The sequence below is a fragment of the Rhinichthys klamathensis genome, unplaced genomic scaffold (genome assembly GCF_029890125.1).
Source record: "Rhinichthys klamathensis goyatoka isolate OS25496 unplaced genomic scaffold, OSU_Roscu_1.1 h1tg000191l_1, whole genome shotgun sequence".
Lineage (NCBI taxonomy): Eukaryota > Metazoa > Chordata > Actinopteri > Cypriniformes > Leuciscidae > Rhinichthys > Rhinichthys klamathensis.
In genome coordinates this window covers 7,740,217-7,760,473 of record NW_026606717.1, presented here as the reverse complement: position 1 = coordinate 7,760,473, position 20,257 = coordinate 7,740,217, and the positions used below count along the sequence as shown (strand labels likewise).

Genomic DNA, 20,257 nt, shown 5'->3' with positions numbered 1-20,257 from the left:
TTCAGCTCTGAAGGGCCGAAAGGGTGTTCAAAGCCGCATGTTGCACAATCATGTAACCAGAGATTGGACGCTGGCTCATGCTCCATACCACTACTAGGCCCGACTGGACCCCCCTGTGAGGAGTGGTTGAGAGGGTGCAGAAGTAGTACATACAGAGGGGGTAGGGAGGTGTGTGTTGTTCTCTGAGTGGTGTGGGACAGTTTTCCTAACAGCGGGGAGGGAAGGCAGGGCCTCTCCATCTACCCTGCTGTTGTGTTACAAGTTTCTCTGACCACTGTACACAAGCAAAACCTTTGCCCAAATTCCAAAGTGCAAGAGCTGCCCCACTCTTTCTTTGGATAATGGAGGCAAGTGGAGGTGGAGTTTAAGAGTGAATTTAAGAGTGAACCCATTCCGAGTTTAAGAGGAGATTTGTTAAATCAATGTCCAAAATTGAATTCAATCCAAGACTCCTTTTTGGTTTTGATAAATGGGTATCTAAATAAAACAGGATATGGCATAACCACCATCTCCCAACATTGTACCAAGGACATATCACTGCTTTAACTAGTGTTATTGTAGATATTAAACCAACTATGCACATTGAGAATTCACGAAACTAAACTTAAATTCCCAATTTATACTTTACACAACTGCATTAACTCTTGTTAATGGTACTTGTTAATGTAACTTGTTGTTACATAAATAAAAGTAGTCCGGGTGGGGGGATACTAGGCTGTGTTAGTCTAGAGAGCATTCAGCGCATAAACATTGACATTCACACACATTGGTCTACCATCTAGCACAATGGCCCACAATGGGGAAAAAAGACCAGCTTTCTTCTACAGAGTGAGCACAGAAAATACAACAGAGGAAACTGATTTGAGATCAGATTTTGACATGGGGTATAGCAAAGCTTGAGGATAGGTAGTGAGGTGAGATTCTGTCTCCAATTATCCTGCTCATGGATTATTATACACTAATTACCTTATTGTGAAGATAGTTTCCCTAACCTTTTACCTAATCAGAATAAGTAGGACAAAAAAATATTGGTTGCTTGTTAAAGCTCTTTTGTTTTTGTTTATTATACATTTTGGTATACATTTGCACTAGTTTGCATGTTTCTGTCCAATTATTAGTTTGCACAGTTCCACTGACAGTGCTTTTTTGATCTTAGCTCTTCTATAGGAAGTCAGGTAAAACGATTACTACGTTTGTGTGGGACAATGTGGGACATGTTACCAACACTAAAACATAACCTGAAACTGTTATATAATGTCTATCTAACATATATAACATATCTGCCTTCAGCTGATTAAAAAATACTTGTTCTTTAGTCTCTTCCAGAAAACTCCATTACATCACAATGTAACATAACATGTCTTTATTTAACATGTCATTTAAATTCAACATCACTAAGCACAAAGGCAGCAGGCATCATGCAGATAACTATTTTTGAAACAGTTCTGACCAAGTCCAACTAAAATCCAACAAAATAAATAATGAACAAATAAAATATAAAACGACATGAAATTAGTTAATTGACAGTCTTTTATATTAAGAATATATTAAACCAAAAACTTTCATATTTTTAGAAAGGATGTGAATTAGAACAACCACAGCAGGTAACAATTTGATAAATTCCTTTAAATTAAAATTTTAATTTACCGAATTATCCATTTGTTTTCTGACAGGGAACACATGTAACGAATCACCGCTCCACATTTTTATTGACAGCCGTCACAACCTACTAGTGACCGTGTTTACTCCTTTCTTTTCAACCATTGGATAGGATTTTAAAAAACGGCTGTTGTATTTGCACTTCTGACGAAGCGCTGTTAAATATAGGTGAAAAACTACACTGCAAAAAGATCACGGCAAAAGAACGCATGCACGTTTTCTTAATATGATAATTAAAAACCAACAGACTGATGAAAATGCGGGACATTTTCTCAATATGCAACATGTGGGAAATGGGGTGAAAATGCTGTGCAGTACAATGCAAAGCGGGATGGGTGGTCACCCTTGATGTGACACAGTGTTTAGGGAGCAAGCTGGTGGTGTATGAATCTGGTTTGAACAAAGAATGTTCTCACATGGTCATATTTGAAAAATATGAAAATCAAGATAAATTCTAAATCTACTTAATTTCCAAGATCTGTCCCTAAAGACTGTTACTAACACCATATAACAGGACAAGATTGTTTGACTGATATGTACACTTACCAACAGGTTATGTTAAATCTGCCAAAGAATGTTGCAATGCAAAAACATCAGACTTTTTTTTTGCTTTGATGCATCTATAAGCTAAATGTAAATTAACATTTAAGAGATATATAAATATATCTTGATTTTTTTTTACACTTTTGATATACACATTTAAAATGCATGTGTTTCTCTTCTAGACCAAAAATAATGATGAATCATCTTGCACTCAGTGGAGTATACAAATTTCTGTCTAGTAAAATTAGCAATAGCAAGTAGCAAACCATGGTTCACAGCTGTTACATAGGCTAAAGGCTATTTTCTTATATAAAAACTCACCCTCCAATGTTCCACCCTGATTATTTGTTTCAATTGGAAATATGTTAGCATAGTAAACTTAGCTTATAAGCAATTTCATCAGGTCTTTAAAATGTCAAACATCTAAATTCCTCTCTTGTTTCTATAAAAAGCTTCTGTGAACTGTTTTATGTGCTCACTCTCTGTCATCTTCATGTAAAGTAACGGTATCTAAGTCTCCATACTTGCTGTATGTGCTAGGATGCAAGCTCCTCTTACATGTAAGAACTTTGAGCAGTTGTCATTTTTGACATTTGATGTAAAGCAAAATTTTAAATTGCCCTTCCTATATGCTGTAATTCTTGAATGCTGTAAAATAAGTTGTGGCATGAGTGTGAAGTGAACCAACCTCTAAGAGAGTAACTGACTGACAAGTAAACTTACTTTGTCATTGCTTTTCTCAGAGTCGCTCCACTAACTCCATGTACTGCCAAATAAGGTGCTCGAGGATCAACTACGAAAACAAATGAGATGTTCCTTTAGTGTTCATTGGAGAAGACGGCCTGTACATCACTTGGGGGGTGGGGGGGGGGGAGGGGGGAAACTCCTCTTTTTGTCAAGAAAACAAGATCTGTATGTGCATGTGCAGATCTGTGTGTATGTGTACATGTTTTCCGCTGCTGTTTAAATATGTCAGAACAGTGTACTTTTAATGCAGTCTGTTGAGGCCTGGGGCACATCTTGTTCTGTGTACCAGCCAGTGCTGTCACTGTGTCCCTCTATGTAATCAACGCATCGGTCCAAGAGCGAAAGAAGAGAAAGAAAAAGAGGGAGAGAGACAGGGAAAGAGAAAAGAGGCAGAAGGGGAGGATACACATGTAAGGTCACAGCTGCGTAGGGTGTGTAAGGGGGATAGTCAGGCAGAGGGTTCTGTGACACACACTGTGTTGCAAGGACTCTGTCCAACCCTTTGGTTCTTTCCTTTACCCTCTTAAAGGTACATCGCCTCCCTTTGGCCAAAGACCACCCTGTGTGTCGGGCTTCTCTCCTTTACAGCACTATGCCCTTACAGAGTACAGTTGTGGTAGCAGTGATGGTTTCAAGTCAAGTCATCTTCATTTATATAGCGCTTTTAACAATGGACTGTCTCAAAGCAGCTCTACAGAGACAAACATATAATTCAAGGTAACAGAGATTGTTTTGGCCCCACAGCGGTTCCTGAATAATGTTACTTCCAGCCGTTTCAGATGGTAATGAAATTAGTCTCATAAAGCAAGACTTTTGAAAATTGTCATAAAGTCTGGTCCACTTTGCAGCTTATTTTAGACAACACTTCCCACTAAAGGCGCTGTTACATTTTGTCAAAATCGCATAATATGCGTTGGGAAATGTTTTGCCCTGACACGATCAGGACTCTTTATTGTGTGGATTCTTATTGAAATGATTGGATTTTCTGCGCAGAAATTCACCAAACAATGGTAAATGTGACTGCGCCTTAAGGACAGGAGATTAAGGACAGGATGAGGTTGTTTGACCTATATGTCAAGTGACCAACGGTTCATGTTAAATCTATTCTGCAGAACTTTGCAGAGCAAAAACAGCATAGAAAATGCAAAAAAAAAAAAAAAGTCAGCCAATTCGTTTTGAACCAGCGCATGGGTTGATTACAAAAATAGGAAGTCGTTAGATTCAGTTCGAGGTGTCTTTAGGCCTGTGTCCCCCCAAAGCAGAGACTGTAGAAGCTGGCCTTGAGGGAAATCTCTTCTCTTGGCTGCCTACAACTCCACCCTTCCTCTACTGCAAGATGTGTGAGACAGAGCCATGTCACCCTCACGCACAGAAGTCGTGCTGGAACAAAAGGGCTGTGTGCAACTGAGGCCCTGCCTCAGAGGAGTCTACTGAGGGATGAAATGAGAGGAAGTGAGCACCGAAAAGAGAAACTAAGGAGTTTTTGAGGTGAGAGATAAGACCAATAGAGAATCACCTGATTAAGTCAAGGCCAACTGGATGACTGAAGTAGGAGCGTCTGGGCTACAAAAGGTCTAAAAGAGGGGCAACCGACTCCATTTCAACACATATCACCCTAAAACAATGCATTTCAGAAAATGCTAATTGCAAAAAGCATTTCAAGGAATAGTTGTTGCAAAAAATTTTATTCTGTCATTATTTACTACTTTGAAAGCTCACATGACTTGTACACTAATGTGTTTTGAAGCCATATGATAGATATTTGTAATGAACAGACCAAAATTTAAAAGCCATTATTTACTGAGCATCTCCACAGTAGTTCTCAAATCAAACACGGCGTCATTGATGTTAATGAGTTTTGGCCACAAAACATGTTAAAAAATAATTCCAAAGGGTGTTAAATAGCATTAGCACTTCATATTGCAATCTAAAAGACTTTTGCAGATAATTTGGCGGAAGGGAAAGATAAGTGAATTTCAGTGTGTTTATCATACAAAACTATTATATGGCTTCAGAAGACTTGGAACGCAGTGCTGCTTTTAGGCCTGGTTTACACCTGGTATTAAGATGCATTTTGGTCTATAGATGAGGTTGATACATTCCCGTTTACACCTGGTGTTACACCAAGTGGTCTCTTTTATCCACTTTCAACCACTTCTGTCCTGATTTCTTCAAGGGAAGTGTCTTTGGCCGGGTAAATGTATGGGCGAAGGAAAAGCATTCGGAGAACAGCTTTCTTTTCTGCTCTGATTAGGGTTAAGTATCATGTGAATTTTAGCGATTTCGATTCCAATTCCGATTATGCTTATCGATTCACAGTTGATTCCAATATGGTAAAAAAAAAAAAAAAAGAGGCAAACATAGATATCAAACATATTTATTCTGTGTTTTTTTGCAAAGCGTTCTGTTGCAGCTGAATAGGCCTACTATGAAGAAAAAAAATCAGCAGCCATTTTATGTTATTTAGTTAATGTTTATTGCAATATTTTAGCATTATGCATGTTACCTTGATGGTGTTGAGCCTTTGTATGTATGACTCTGTGCAGCGCCTATATACAAATATTAACCATGTTTTATGAACCGCTACATTTAAAGGTAAAAAGGAAGATTTTGGTAGTTTAAGTTGGCATATTAACATATTTAATACAATATACGGTTCTAAGTAATAAGTATTTTTTTACAGTAAATTTATGGCAACAACAGTAGCCAGTTTTTTTACCGTATATAGCTTGTTTTCATATGACGTCACGCCACTGCGTTGCCATGGCGCGAAATGCAAATGGAGGGCAGGAAGTGATTTGCTGTATTTAGAAAGCACTATAACAAACTCAAAATGCCTATGTTTTGCGTCGTTTATGGTTACTTAAATCGATCAAACCACAAGGAGTTTTTATCGTGTACCAAAAGTTGTTGTTCATAAGAGGGGAAAATGCAAGAAATTGACCGAAAAACTCCGGGAAAACGGCTTGCAAACCTACGTCTGCGGTCGGGAGGAGCCGAATGGGAAAATGCCCGTGTGTGCAGTGATCACTTCGTCAAAGGTGAGTTAATACAACTTAAGTGGCTATGTTTGTGTAACGTGTAACGTTTCCGAACTTTGTAAAGTCAAAGTATGTCTATAAGACGAGGTAGTTGCTGATATCTACCGCCTCGATGGCAGGAAAATCTTTCAATTCAGTTGAAAAATTGCTCCTCTTCATAACGTAAGGATCATGTCCAACATATGTTTGATTTTTTGTTTATATCTTTCTCTTGTAATAACGTGTAAAGTAGTACAGTACGGACTTTCCTCCATCTCGTCCATTGCGCTCTTCACTCCCTCCCCTCCATCTGAATTTCACGAGTCATCACAATCACGTGACTGAAACCCAGCTATTAAACAGGATATTTTAACAGTGCTTTAGCGTTTATACTATGAAAGCAATCCAGTCAAATGCGTTTTTGAATAACCCTGAAAGTAGACAAATATTACACCCCATTTACACCTGTATTTAGCATCATCCACTTGGGATCCGATCAACAAAAACGTATCTTAATACCGGGTGTAAACAGGACCTTAATATCTTTGTGGTCCTATTTGGAGCTTGACAGAGTGGTTAAACTGAACGTTTTTCAGAATTCTTTGTGTTCCTCTGAAAAACTAACATCATAAGGGTTTGGATTCGGAACAGCATGATGAAGAGTAAATAATGACATCATTTTGGGGTCTACTGTTTCTTTAAGAATACCAGTGATGGTATATATTAGCTGCAAATAAATTCAAACAAGCGCACAAGTAGGACTTTCTCTTCATGGTTGGCACAGTCACCATAGCAGTGAACTTGCCCTTATCTCACCACACCCTTCTGACGCAAACTCTGCTGCTACTTCTCATAGCCCTCCCCACCCTAAAACACACACACACACGCACAATAGTCCAAACCTGCTCATTCCTCTACCTTCAGTTCATTTCCAAAGAAAGATCTGTCCTGCACACCAGCAGAAATAAAGTTTCTTCACATGACGCATCGCTCAAATGTGTCAATGTGTAAACCTAAATGTTTCTCCTCGTCTCAAGCCATTAAATGTCTGTGAAGCAGACGAGCACCGAAGACAGGAAGGAAGAAGTTTCTATCTTTCTGTAAGGCAGCTCATCTCTGCTGCAGAGCTGCACAGAGATAGAAAAACAAAGCAAGAAAGAGCTGGTGATGTCAACTTTAAAGGTATAGGGGCGAGCTGCAATTCCCAAAGCACATACCTGAGCGGATAGCCTTCACTTCCCTGGAAGAACGTGGTCGAGAAAGACACATTTTCACCTCACTCCTTATAATTACGCTACAGTAAAAGGCTAATTCAAATGTCCAGCATTTGCATTTGTTTAGAGGGGGTTACAGAAACAAAGGTTCGCAGCTAGTTTTCCAAATCACGTAATTTTCACATTCTGAGCAATTGCTTGCATCAATAGTCACACACACACACATTGAGACACACCCTCCCCACCCTGAGCACCCCACCCCCGCTCCCTCTTTTTCACTGCAGACAGTTTGGCAGAACTGCAGGGGTTGCTATGGGGACGGGATTCTTTCCCTGGTTAATGATTGTGCTGCAATGGTAGGGGGTCATTCTGTCACATCGGCTCTAATCTGGGGAGACATGGACAATATCCTTACAGTCCCGTACCATACACACAAACACACCCCAGAGCCCCCACTCATCCAAAACCTCACTTCCAACTTGGTTTACTTCTTTTAGGTCTGGGAGCTAAACTACATAAGGCTGCAAGTCCCCTTTAACCCCTTTCTTACAAGTCTTATTTTTCCTTCCAGCCAGTATGATGGTGTCTCACTTCCTATGCTCTCTCGGACAACCGAATCCTCTTCAGACAGCTCCCAAAGTAAAAAGAAACCCAGAAAAACCCTTCTTTGGTTATATCGAAGGTACGTTTGTTTCTTCCGCCACCAGCAATATAGCCAACACAACCTCTAAAAAAAGAAGTCCAGAACAATCTCAAGGCTTTACCTGAACTTGTTTTTATTTTAAAAAGAAATTAAAATCAAATGTATCTTATTTACTTTTAGGGATGCACCAATACCTCTTTTTCCAGAACGACCAATACTTTAATTTTTGGTACTTTGCAATACAGAAACTTGTATTTTCATTGCATTTGTAATTTTTACAAATATTGGGTTGAGAGACCAAAAGAATAAGAATGATATTAGATGGCTTAATTTGTTTAGTTAACAAATGTACTAATACAACTATCTGTACTAGTTTTGGTACCAGTTCATCCTTATATAGGCCTAATTTATTAATTCATGTTTCTGGTCATATTTTGTTATTGGAAAAAAAGTCATACATTTCCCAACTCTGAAAGGACTTTACTCTTTGGCTGACATCAACAAATTAATTTTTCACATACATCATATACAGAATTTTTCATCACTTGAAAATGTCACACTAAAGATGTAAAATGGGTTGTGAACTCTGCTTCATTACAATGTTAAAAGTGGAGGACCAAAAAAACAAACTCAAATATGTCCACTTTGTTCATTAACTCAATACTGAGAGGCCTTTCAGTATAATAATGTACCGTGTGCACAATCAGTGAGCTGAAAACGGTGGATATTAGTGTAAAATATAGATTATTAGAAACCAAGATGCTGAGAAACCGAACTAAATGAAGGGGCAGATGGTAATATTGAAGTCAATGGTCCTAAAATTCATTTTTGGAGCTCAAGCTAGGACTGGATTATTGCATTTAATGAACTGTCATTTCTACAGATGACATGGAGGGCGGATTCATTTGCGATTTCTTTGAGAATATAAGGTTTCCTTTTCTTAAGAACATTAAAAAAATGTTTTAAAGCCTAAAACCCTCATAAAACCTGTCAGCAGGCTAAAGAATTTGGAACATTCAATAACTAGGTTGGACCGCACTGGCCGATAACCAATTAATCAACCATAATTTTTTATTTGGATACTAAATGAAAATAAACATAACACTCAAATTAAAACACTGCTGAACTTTACTACAAAATAAAATAGTACTGAACCATGAACATTTAATGTACTTTTAAAATGAAGAAACAAATGATTTATATATATTTATGAAAGCCTATATTACAATTTATTAAAGCCACAGAAAGACAAACATTTAGCTTAATGCACAATTTTCCTGTCATTATGCACACATTAACAACTATTTGGGACAAATATTATGTAATTTAATGGAAAACTATGAGTGGCGCGGCAGGATTTTGAACCACCTACTGAGTCATAGCTGGCCGCCGTCGGTGTGTGTACATTCAAAACAATGCGTTTCAATTTTAAAGAACTGAAATCGCACATATTTCTGATTTGTTTATGTTTCTGTCAATTTGCTTTCTAACATTACTAGCTTTAAATATACAACTTCGCTGGCTAACAAATGCATAAAAGTCACCAGCTGGACATAAACTAATGCAAATAGATGGTAACAACCGTGTCATTAAACTTTTGGTTAGACTTCCATGCGTTTTTGTCACACCGCTTTAACCGCTTGAAGTCACTAATGTTAGTGTCCTCTCAGTCTCGATGGCAAACATACTGCTGTTCTTTCTCTATTAATGCTACATCTAGTCAACAAATGAATAGGCTATATGCACGCATAAGTTCCGCATTTGACGCAAGGCTGCTCTTCAGTTTCCGGTTGGGGAGATTAAAGCGGAGGAAAACCGAGGAAAACGGGATTATGGCAAAGTCTTCCAAATTTACTGTCCTCCCGTCTTTGAAACGAAACTTTAATACGTTTAGATGTAATTTTATATATAGTTATGTTTATTTAATATAATAAACAAAGAAGCATAATCAAAATGAGGGGTGTCTGTTTTGTCTGTTTTTGTGACTAACGTTTCTTTAGTATAGCCATAGAGTATAAAAGCCAATATAAATTCTCGGTATAGCATTGGACTCTACGATCGGCGGAAGTAATCCAGCATCCTTAGACCTTCACCGGAAATACCGCCGTGCATAGAGCCCATTGCTTTATAATGGTATGACAACATGTACTGTGCCGTTTCATTGACCGTTTTAAATCTGCATCTGAAGTGTACCACTCTATGCAGCGAAGTCTCACGTGTCAAAACAAACTCCATTAGGCATCAGTGATTTCCCTTAGAGGTCGCTCTCGTACTGTATAATGACAGCGGACACTTCTCAGCCGCTCCAGTAACGGACGCAACATGGAAAAACTATCGCTATAGATTTTTGCCAAAAACAGATTTATCGTGACAATTAATCGGTCGAGCTCTACAAAAATGTGAATGTATCTGTTCGAAGCTTATCAATTTACTGTACGTTCACACCGCCGCCGACTTGAGCGTCAAAGAAGCTCTGGCCGCCCTGTCAAGGACGCTTGTCAAAAAGTACAGGGAAGCTTGTTGACGCTTTGGACGCTTTGAACGCTCTGACGTTGCAGGGAGAATAGAAGTGTCACAACATAAAATGTAATAAACAGAAAAAAACTAGCAATACATTAAAGAAATCTTTTATAATGACAACATTTTTATAACCGTTTTGGTCACATTTGGTCGGGGAAAAAAGAATAGAACTATTATTATTATTATTTGCGGTCAAATCGGTGTCACCGTGAGCAAATGAATTGCATTCCCGCTTTAAAACGAGCGATCGTAAATATTTCAAATAAAAGTTGCGCTCTCACGGTCCCTATAAGCAAACAACGTCATGTCATAAATGATAGGAAACCCAGCAACGGCGATTATTGGCTTCTCTTCCATTTTCTCGGAACTAATGTTTTGGTAGGAACGAAAGTTTACAGCGTGTGTTTCTCCGGAATCAGCCAGCGCGAGGGACGTCTATATTCCGATTGGTTGCTGGCGTTTTGCCGCTGCTTGCCGCTGAACCGCGTCACAGCTCATTACCATAAAGTTGGGCTTCTTTCAACTTTCTGATTGACGACGCTCAAAACGCCCAAAACGCGACGCCGATGGATTTGACGCTCCTTGCAGCTGAGAGAAGCCAGCTTCCATTGAAAATGAATGACTTCCGGCCGCTTTGGAAGCTCAAGTCGGCGGCGGTGTGAACGTACAGTAAAGCCCAAAGCATACTTTGGTTTTTACACGCACGCTAGGGTATACGTACAGTGTGCGAGAAACACATTTAGTCACCAGCACATGACCTTGAATTTTTTTATGCACTAATTAGTTTTAATCCAAAAGGTGGCAAAACTGGCCCAGACCACTGTTAAACATAAAAGAAACATAAAAGACTACGGATTACTGGAGACGGCAACCGGCAGAAGTTGAAGAGCACTTGTGTAGTGTGAGAGGGTTAAAAGACACTGGCGACTCTAGTTTAAAAAAAGTGCAAAGACATTTTTTATCACTCAGAACTTTTGGAGAAAAAGACACTGGACAAGGATGAAACTAGTGTGCATGTGTTGACCTCCAATCAAGTATACTTTGAAAGGCTGTGCATTCAACTGTGTGTACTTTGGGCGTAAATCGTACTACATTCATTCAACTTAATTCATTCAGACCCCCTGTGGTGAAAATCAAGTTTTTATTGTTGTTTATATGTCTGTTGGTTTTAATATGCTTTAAGACAAACCATGTACAAATTCATAAGTCAACACCATTGCTGAGTATTTTCTCCTTAAAACTGCAGTGAACCAAAGACAGTCTCAAAAACGCGGTTTGAAATCACTGGTGTTTCTTACATCACAAACTACCTTGTAACCAATCATGTCAACGTGCCGGCAGGTTTGTGCATCATTCCTTTCCTGTGAAGCACGGGAATCTCAAAAGCAGCCATACCGGTATATTGTTCCTTTTGATATGAAAAATCGTGTACATTTAACAATATAGCGGGTGAATTATGTATGATGTATATTATGATGTTATGAAGAACTATATGCCTTTCTCCACTGACATTCTATGATGTTCAAAGCATTTTTAAGGATGGTGATTTTTATAAGGCAGACTGAGACTCTGAGACCGCAAACGGGAACATGGATTGTGTAACATTAGCAACACATTATTAGCCGTTTGTCAACGTAATCAAGCAAAAGGCTAATCATATTACCGTTATGTGTCCGACGTTATATAGAGTGATACCTTTGAGCAGAGTTTACTACAGTAACTTGAGTAAAAGTTGAGCGAGTGGATCTCTGAGCTGGGTGAGTGAGTGAGTGGAGGCGGGGCTAATCTGCATATTTGTGGATCCACATATACTAAATGAAACAAGGGTGTAGAGTTACATTCAAGCTATTTTAAGGCATGAAGATTTTTTTTTTCACAGGAAAAAAACATTGAAATCTCATTTTGGTGATCAAAGATGAGTTTTAAGAGATAGAATTAATGACTACAGGGGGACTTTAATGTTTATGTTCAACCTTTCTTGAAATGTTGAATATTTACTGAAATACAAGCTTTACAATAAAAAGTTTTTCACTTATGACTAATTAAACCTGCAAAAAGACTATTTATATTATACCAATGATTAACCACTCATCCATGTATCCACAACAGCAAACAAGTGAACAACAGGAAGAACTTCAGATCTGCAGGTGTAATGTTGACCCTAGTCTGCAGGCTGTACGAATATAAAAGGATTTTACACCTGACTGAGTGTGAGAGTCTTTTATGACCTTGTATTAGTGGATCATAAAAGACATGCTGGACTTATCCCACCTGTATCTGTATTCACACACTGTACTGTATTCAGAATAAGGCCTAAACTGAAGGTGTCAGAAGATCCAGCTTCATATGGTCAACATTCTTGACAATAGAGGAGACAATGGTCAACAAAGCATGTGATGTTGAGGCACTACACCATATTGTTGACTTACCTGAAATATCTAAGGGAGGAAGAGTGATACCAAATCAAGTTTATACAAAACTGAACACTGACTAATTGGTGTTGGACCTTTAGAGCTAAGCTTTAGGACAAGTTAAGGGTGTGACTGAAGTGCAGTCAAAAACACGAGAGGCGATTTAAGACAGGGAGTGAGAGGAACTGCTAGGCGTGGACCATAGCCGCCCTGCAAAAACACAACCTCAGTCACACCCAGGGCCGACTGCACCCTTCTCCTAAAAATAACTGTGCTCTTGGACCGTGACAGTCCCTAACTGTCTCAACTCCTAAAAACAGATACACTTTACATCACCCCCTGGCTAGCAGGCTTGATTAGGCTGCCAATGGATGCCTCAACCTAGAACACCCTCCTGAAACGATGTCACCCTGACAAAACCCAAAGGCTGAGACCTACAGAGGGTTAGATGAGTGTTAAACCACTTTGACCAAAGTTTGTCCACAGATGTTAATGATTACCAGCTGTCTGGCACGCCCAGAGCACTCTCTGTTCCTCCAATGATAACGCCTCAGTCCACTCACCTCCCTGACTCCTTCAGTAACTGCTCCTGCAGGAGACGCTGCTCCAAAGAAATGAGCTCAAGTGCAGAACACACCAACAGAAGATATTAAAGGCAAAAAGTGGTGTGCAATTACATTAATTATGTATTTTACACTTACGGGTTGCTCTAGAGTAGATTCAAATGTGCAATACCTTAACAATGCGTCTTTGTAGAGAGGGATCAATATATCGGCAAGACATTTAGGCATATTGAGACGATCACATCCAATAAGCTGGATGGTTTTTGTTTTTCTTTTAATAAATGAGACTCTCTATTTGATTCTGATTTGCCAATCACTGCATTCTGCAGTCAAATATTTTGGAATAATGACTTGTCCAAGGCATTGCTATACAACTGACCATTAATTTGGGAAACCACTATAACCATTCATTACCTTACCTGATGGATGAATATATTGGCCAGGCTGATTATTGCAAGATATTTGGACACTTTTAGATGCATTATATATGTATATAAAGCATCTAAAAGTATACAAATATCTTGCAATAATAAGTCTAATATATGTAATTTCACAGCTCTCTAAAATACTTGATTGTGATTGACCAATCACTGCATGCATTCTGCTGTGAAATAGTTCATATTTCTGAATAATGACCGTTGTCTTGGCCATCACATATAAATGTTCATTTGGTAAACCATTTTCCAAAATAACAAAATAACCTTTTTGCTGTGTGCTGGGGTGCTAAACATCCGGTTAGGCTGTTAATTTGTGATAGTGACAGGCATTATAGCAGCTCTAGATATCAATATTACCCTTTAAAAGTTCCAGAACATACTTTCTTGCAACAATAACAAATAAACAGACAGTTACAAATGCACACAACAAATGTGACCCCCTCCTTGTCATGGGATGTTCATGACAGTTTCCAGTAGCCTACAGTCCTAGTTGAGTACAAGCTGCAGTCTCTTATTAGGCAATGCATTGCCGGCCGGCAACACATTAATATTTAGCCCTTTAATAACTGAGAGCGGAGGACAAAAGACGATAGAACATAGAATTAGACAGCAGCAAAAACAATTTCTTCATCGCATGCATATTCAAGGCTGCTGTCCCTTTAAGAAATCAGCTAAGATGGTGTCTCTCCAGCAAGCGGCACTCGGCGCGCTTCCTTCCTGCGTTCACAGCTTTAAAACAGCACTGCAGATAAGACGACCCTGACGGATGTGACACACTGACTTTCTCACAAGTTGCACAAGTATTTCAAATGCACCAGCATTATCGTTAGGAGGCTTTCGGATAAGGGGCTGGCTCAGAGGCGCATGCACAGGAGTGAAGTAATCACACAGCAGCTCAGCTATTAAAGGCTCGTTACGGTTAACGGCGAGCAAACCGAAACCGGGTAACTAAGATGAGGAACTCCTGCAGAATGGAAATAGGACAGCGAGTGCCGTCTAAAGCTATCGGCTACGTTGCAAATGAGCCTATAGCGAACGATAAACGGACTTACTTTTTTGTTCCGAGTCTCCGTGTGCATCTCGGTATCTAAGCGGCGGCGGAGGGGTGGAGTGGAGGGGGGGTCGATCGGATCGGGCGGGGTGATATCTGAATTACAGTCGATGTCAGTTTTTCCACCTCAGTATTAGAGGAGAAGGGTGCACTCTTTGCCTCGGCGGATCACAGAAATCATATCCCCGGCGTCGAGAAATAAACCCTCTTTCCGTCGCCCCGGTCGTCTTTCAGTGTGTGTTTGTTGCCGTGTTTCAGGGTTGGGCTCGAGCTGTGAGTCTCTCCTCCGCCTCTCCCTGCTGCTGACCCCACCCTGCGTCCCCACCCCTTCGCTGTGTCAATCACAGCCGGTGTGTGTGTGTGTGTGTGTGTGTGTGTAGCCCGAACCAGCAGCGGCGCGTTGATAATAGGACTTCAGAATCATCATCATCATCATCACACAACCCGTGTCACCTCACCTAATGACGTCAAGTTGCACCGGATGTTCGGAGCTACTTGTGGTCTTTTTGCTAAAGATGATGCCTCATATGTGCATTCATTGCTGTGTGGAGGTTTGGAGACAAAATTGCACCTAAAGTAAGAAAAATCAGACATTTAGGGGCCCAAAATGATTTTTAATTTTTATTTGATCTGAGTCTGCTTACTTTAGGGACAATTTTGTCCTCAATTAAAATGATTCCGTGTTTTTTTTTGTGTGTTTTTTTTTTTTATGCAGAATAGTGTTAGGATTGAGACTTTATATAATTAGCTGTATTTAAAATAATCAAAGTCCATAGAGCGGTGCAGGTATGACATCACTTTGTAGGCGAATTGGCAGTTGGCATCACACTGGTTTCCTCAACAAAAACCCAATAGGATTTTCCCATAGGCTTTTAAATGATGCCAAAAAAAGCTTTGTGACCAACAAATGTTTATGATATCATACTTACATGTTTTGTCCATCAAGATCATTTTCACAGATGAACATAACTTGTGAATTTTGAAGCCTAGATGCGGTCACCTGAAGTAAAAAGCTAGGCTATAAACGAACTACACCACGGTCCCACGGTTTCAACCTCACCACCACTGAGCTTCCAACAACTCTTTCAGTTTTAACCTAAAATACATTTGTCTAAAACGTTTGAGTAAGTTTGTAAGAGCACAATTATAAGCATAATGAGGCTGTAAAAGCAGACTGAGTTTACCTTTTCTGCGATGACGTTTAATCTGCTCGACAGCCTCTGTACTCACATTTAGCCACTTGTTAGCAACTGCCATTTTCAAGTCAAGTCACCTTCATTTATATAGCGCTTTTAACAATATAGATTGTTCAAAGCAGCTTTAGAGTGATAATACGAAATTAAAGTAACAGAGATTGTTTTGGCTTTACAGCAGCTAGAATAAAGTTATTGTCCAGCTAAAGTTAGTTTTGATTGATTCACTTCCGTTGCAAAGATCATTAGTTTTTAAAGGTGCAAAACGCAGGTTTCTGAGTTTTTGCAGAACTACGCCCCCTCTGGCGACAAGCAAAACTGCAACCAGAGTTGTGCACGCTCATAGACCACACGCACGCATGCACGAGCTGTTCATAACTAAAGGAGCATCTGCTGTACAGATCTTTGGTGTACAGTACAGCCAAAATGTCTTCAGAGGTAATAAAGTTATAAATCTGCAAGTCATTTCAAATTTATGGAAGGAAAGACATTTGAGTAAATTACTCTTATGTGTGAGGGGAAAACGGGGGTAGTAGAAAACTTTTCTACTGTCTATTTACTGTATCCACCTATGATTGTATTGTTATGAAAACACGTTCATGAACAATATAATTGATTACTTCGCAATAGTTCAAAATAATAATCATACCGTACACGGTTGGTCAACAACGTTCACTCAAATGTCACAAGGTAATAAACAATCAAATGTCACCATGACGTTTTCATAAAAGCCAAAACAGGCTAAGCTGCCGAAGACTTGCGGGGTTCAGCCTGTTGTATTGATCTGGGAATATTCCAATAACAATCCTTTTTCTGTTAGAATTTACTCAAAATTTGTGTCTAATTATCGGTCATATTTTTCAGCATGTTATCTCACACTCAAGAATCTTGAACTGTTTTGCTAATCACTAAACTACATGTAGCGCTGATTTATTTAGTAGATATTTTGACAGGGACAATACACACTGACAAACATTAATGTGAAATTATTGACACATTAACATGTATTTTATCACAATACCAAAATATTTTACGTTTTCCTCGTTTTGATAGAATACGAGCTCTGACCAATTTGATGTTACTGTGGAGAGAAGCACTGAGGATAGCAGTGACAGCAGTGAAAGGATTTACAATTTACTATTTTTACCGAAAAAGACAATATAGCCAATGCAACGGCGTTCTTCCTTGTTGGTCCGAACACAATTCCTAGTTTATGAAACTGTTCACTGACAATGGTATAAAATCAATTCTGATTGTATATGTATCTAGCTTACGCTAAAGCATTACACATTTTACGCATCGTCATTTGTTGTCATACATAGATTGGCCGTATCAAACATTAGAGACTGGGCTATATCTTACCGTTTTATCAAGAAAAAAGCCAACTGAGGATCCCGTTTGAGACCAAGAGCAGACCGGAGATCTCGCCATTTCCCGAGGTTGACTATCGTCTTACTCCGACGCCTGTCTGACTCCAATTTGGGCCTTTTGGTGGCACTAGACAATTTTTTGTATTTTTTTTACTTTACGTGGAGTTTGCGTTGGGGTTTGGAATGGACTACAAGCCGGTCTCTTTGAATCCATCTTCTACTTTTGACGCACGAGTTGTCCGCTGATGCGGAGAATGGCGGCGCCGGCGAATACACAAACTTGCGAGACAGCCTGGTGAGCGTGAACGCGCATGACGTCACGCCCAGTCTCAAATTCGAGCCCCAATCCCTCTTATATATTTTACTGTACAGGATTATAGAGGCAATCTCAGTAAGCAGAGAAGGGCTCATTTAGCCCATCAGGCAGTTCTTTAAGCATGTATAGGAAGAAAAACAGGTATTTTTAACATGAAAAGTTGCGCAATGCACCTTTAACTTAATAATGTCGCTCACACTACACCATTTCAAGACACATAACAGCTTAAAAAAATCACAAGTGGGGTGATACTGATGTGTCTTAGAATAAAACATGAAAGTATCTTGAGCTTGTGTTCTCCACAGACCATATTTCAGCCATTTAACCAAAAATCCATTCAAAAAACCCTTTGACTTCTGGACGATGGAACTGGAAATGCTAAAATGCTACCTCGCTTCCGTGTTCTGGCCTACAAATTTACGTCATATACCAATCTGTATCAAGATTTTTCAAACTGGGGTGAAGAGGCGCACTAGGGGTCTTTAAAAAAAGATATCACCACTCACCGAACTTGACACAGTTATCATTTCATTCTGCATCTGCTTAATTTAAAACCAAAATATATTTCAGATAAGATCTCTTTCTTTTGGCTTTAAATGAAAATATTGTTTACTAATTTATTTTTAGGAAATGTCTTTTTTTTATCCTAGTTATTCTCACAGAATTTCTTGGCAGAGGATTGAGGAGTCTAGTTTATTGGCTCTCAACTACGTTTCCCATAATCCTTTCAACCTCGGCTACTCTACCTTTTTTTACAGTCTATGTACACTACACGTGATAACCGGAAGTCTCCTTACAACAGGAAACATGAAGCGGTAAGGGACAAATCTGAAAGTGACAGTTCAAAACGTTTTTAAATAAATTACTCGCAAGTTGCAGGGTTAAATATTGTCGGCACTGCCCCATTATGAAGGTAAATCAGTAGCTAAACTCGAGAGCACGTAGATGTGAATTTGAGAACTTGTACAATAAATATTCGTACTTGTATGTGAACATTTACACTCACAGCTCCGATGTGAAAACCTGTAAAATAAAAATCTGAACTTGAACGCTGAGATTTGCACTCGCAGACAATAGTCACAAACCTGTATTCTGAAGCTGCAGACAAGCAGTCACAAATGTGTAAAATGCCATTCACAGAAATACAATGACAATCACAAACATGTAAAATATATTTGCACTTCTTCTAACATTCAAATTCGCAGTACAACCTCAAATTGGCACTTGCAACTTCTCAAATCTGTCACTGCAAGTTCAAATTTCGCGCCTTGACTTTTGCTACTCTTTTCGCAATATATGAGGTGCAAAACTGATTTGTGCACTTGTAACTCGGTGGCGGCGAGAGCGGAAGGGGGGCGGGAGCGGGGGTGTTCGAAGGAGCCGTCTTATTGGTTGGCGCCTAGCCAATGAAATGGGACTTCTATTGTATGCGATAATGTCACGAAACCCGCCTCCTCGTGGATGTTCTGAAACGCTAAAGCCTTGTTTTGAGGCCCTGTCCCAAATGGAACCCTAAGCACTCGCGGTCTTCCTCTGAGTCCTCACTTTCGCGACGTAACGCCGCTTTGAATGTCGGGAAGAAGTCTGCTGTGGAGTCCTCATCAGCGTGGGCTCGGCAAAAGTGCGCATCAAGGGCGCAAATCGACCGCAGAGGGGGCGCTCGCGAGCACCCTTCTGAGATCTAAAAATGACAAATGGGACACACTGCGGTCTCACGGACTTAACGGACACGCGCACGCGGCAGCCATTGTAAGTCCACAAGACCGAAAGTGCACATGAAGTGTGCCATTTGGGACAGGGCCATACTCGACGCGTCCGCAAGAGCGCGAAGGTGCGCGCGGCAAAAATGACGTCATTGCGGTGTGGGCGGTCGTGCGCGTTGGGTGCGCAAGACCCCATTTCGCCTGGCGGTGTGCACGGCACTTTTTGTAACATCGCGCGCGGCGCCGCAACCGAAGATGAACGACTTCGAACCGAATCTGCCCGAACTGGTGCGTCTGTATCAGCATGTTTATGATCCTTCTATATACAGAGACATTTGCATTGATGGGCGACCATAAAAGCCTCTCATTTTGTGAATAGGAACGCATTTGCATTAAGCACCCAGTTTGCACTTGTCTAAAGTAACTGCTTACATTTACAAAATAAGCCTACAATAGCAGAAGTAAGCCCTGCTGATGAAATTAAGGTTTAAACACTCTTCAATAAGGCTTCAGTTGTTAAGTTTACATGCAGTGAAAGTACAATAAACCTACTGCATTTAATACTCTTTTTATATGAATCAGCAATTAATAAACTACTAATAAACGGCAAACTACTTCTTCACTGCTGATTCCTGGTGGTTTAGAAGATAATTACTCTGAGTCGCCCCCTGTCGTTTCACAGAATAGCACAACGGCGAGCGCGTCAAGTATAAACGCCTCGTCCGTTTGGAGAGGTGCGCGCGCAGTCAGCGGAGACTCGCGCTCTTGCGGACGCGTCGAGTATAAACAAGGCTTAACATGGCTTAATGCATTAGACTGATTTAAACGACATAAATTATATTATCAAACTTAGTGATATTAACACCA

General features: G+C 39.8%; 2 protein-coding genes across 4 annotated transcripts in view; both read right to left on the bottom strand.

Annotated features, from left to right (window-relative positions):
- klf8 (Kruppel like factor 8) overlaps window positions 1-15,136 on the bottom strand; it is a 42,787-nt gene extending 27,651 nt beyond the window's left edge. Inside the window, exon 1 of one of the 3 annotated variants that reach the window (XM_056262276.1) lies at window positions 14,810-15,136. In XM_056262276.1, coding sequence (XP_056118251.1) covers window positions 14,810-14,836 — 27 coding nt within the window. In that variant the 5' untranslated portion in view covers window positions 14,837-15,136. Of the gene's footprint in view, window positions 1-6,871; window positions 6,969-14,809 lie in introns of those variants that run through there. The other 2 variants (XM_056262277.1, XM_056262278.1) reach the window with 2 other exon arrangements.
- The window catches only part of pou4f4 (POU class 4 homeobox 4), a 171,106-nt gene that overhangs the window by 140,916 nt on the left and 9,933 nt on the right, over window positions 1-20,257 (bottom strand). The window lies entirely within an intron of this gene.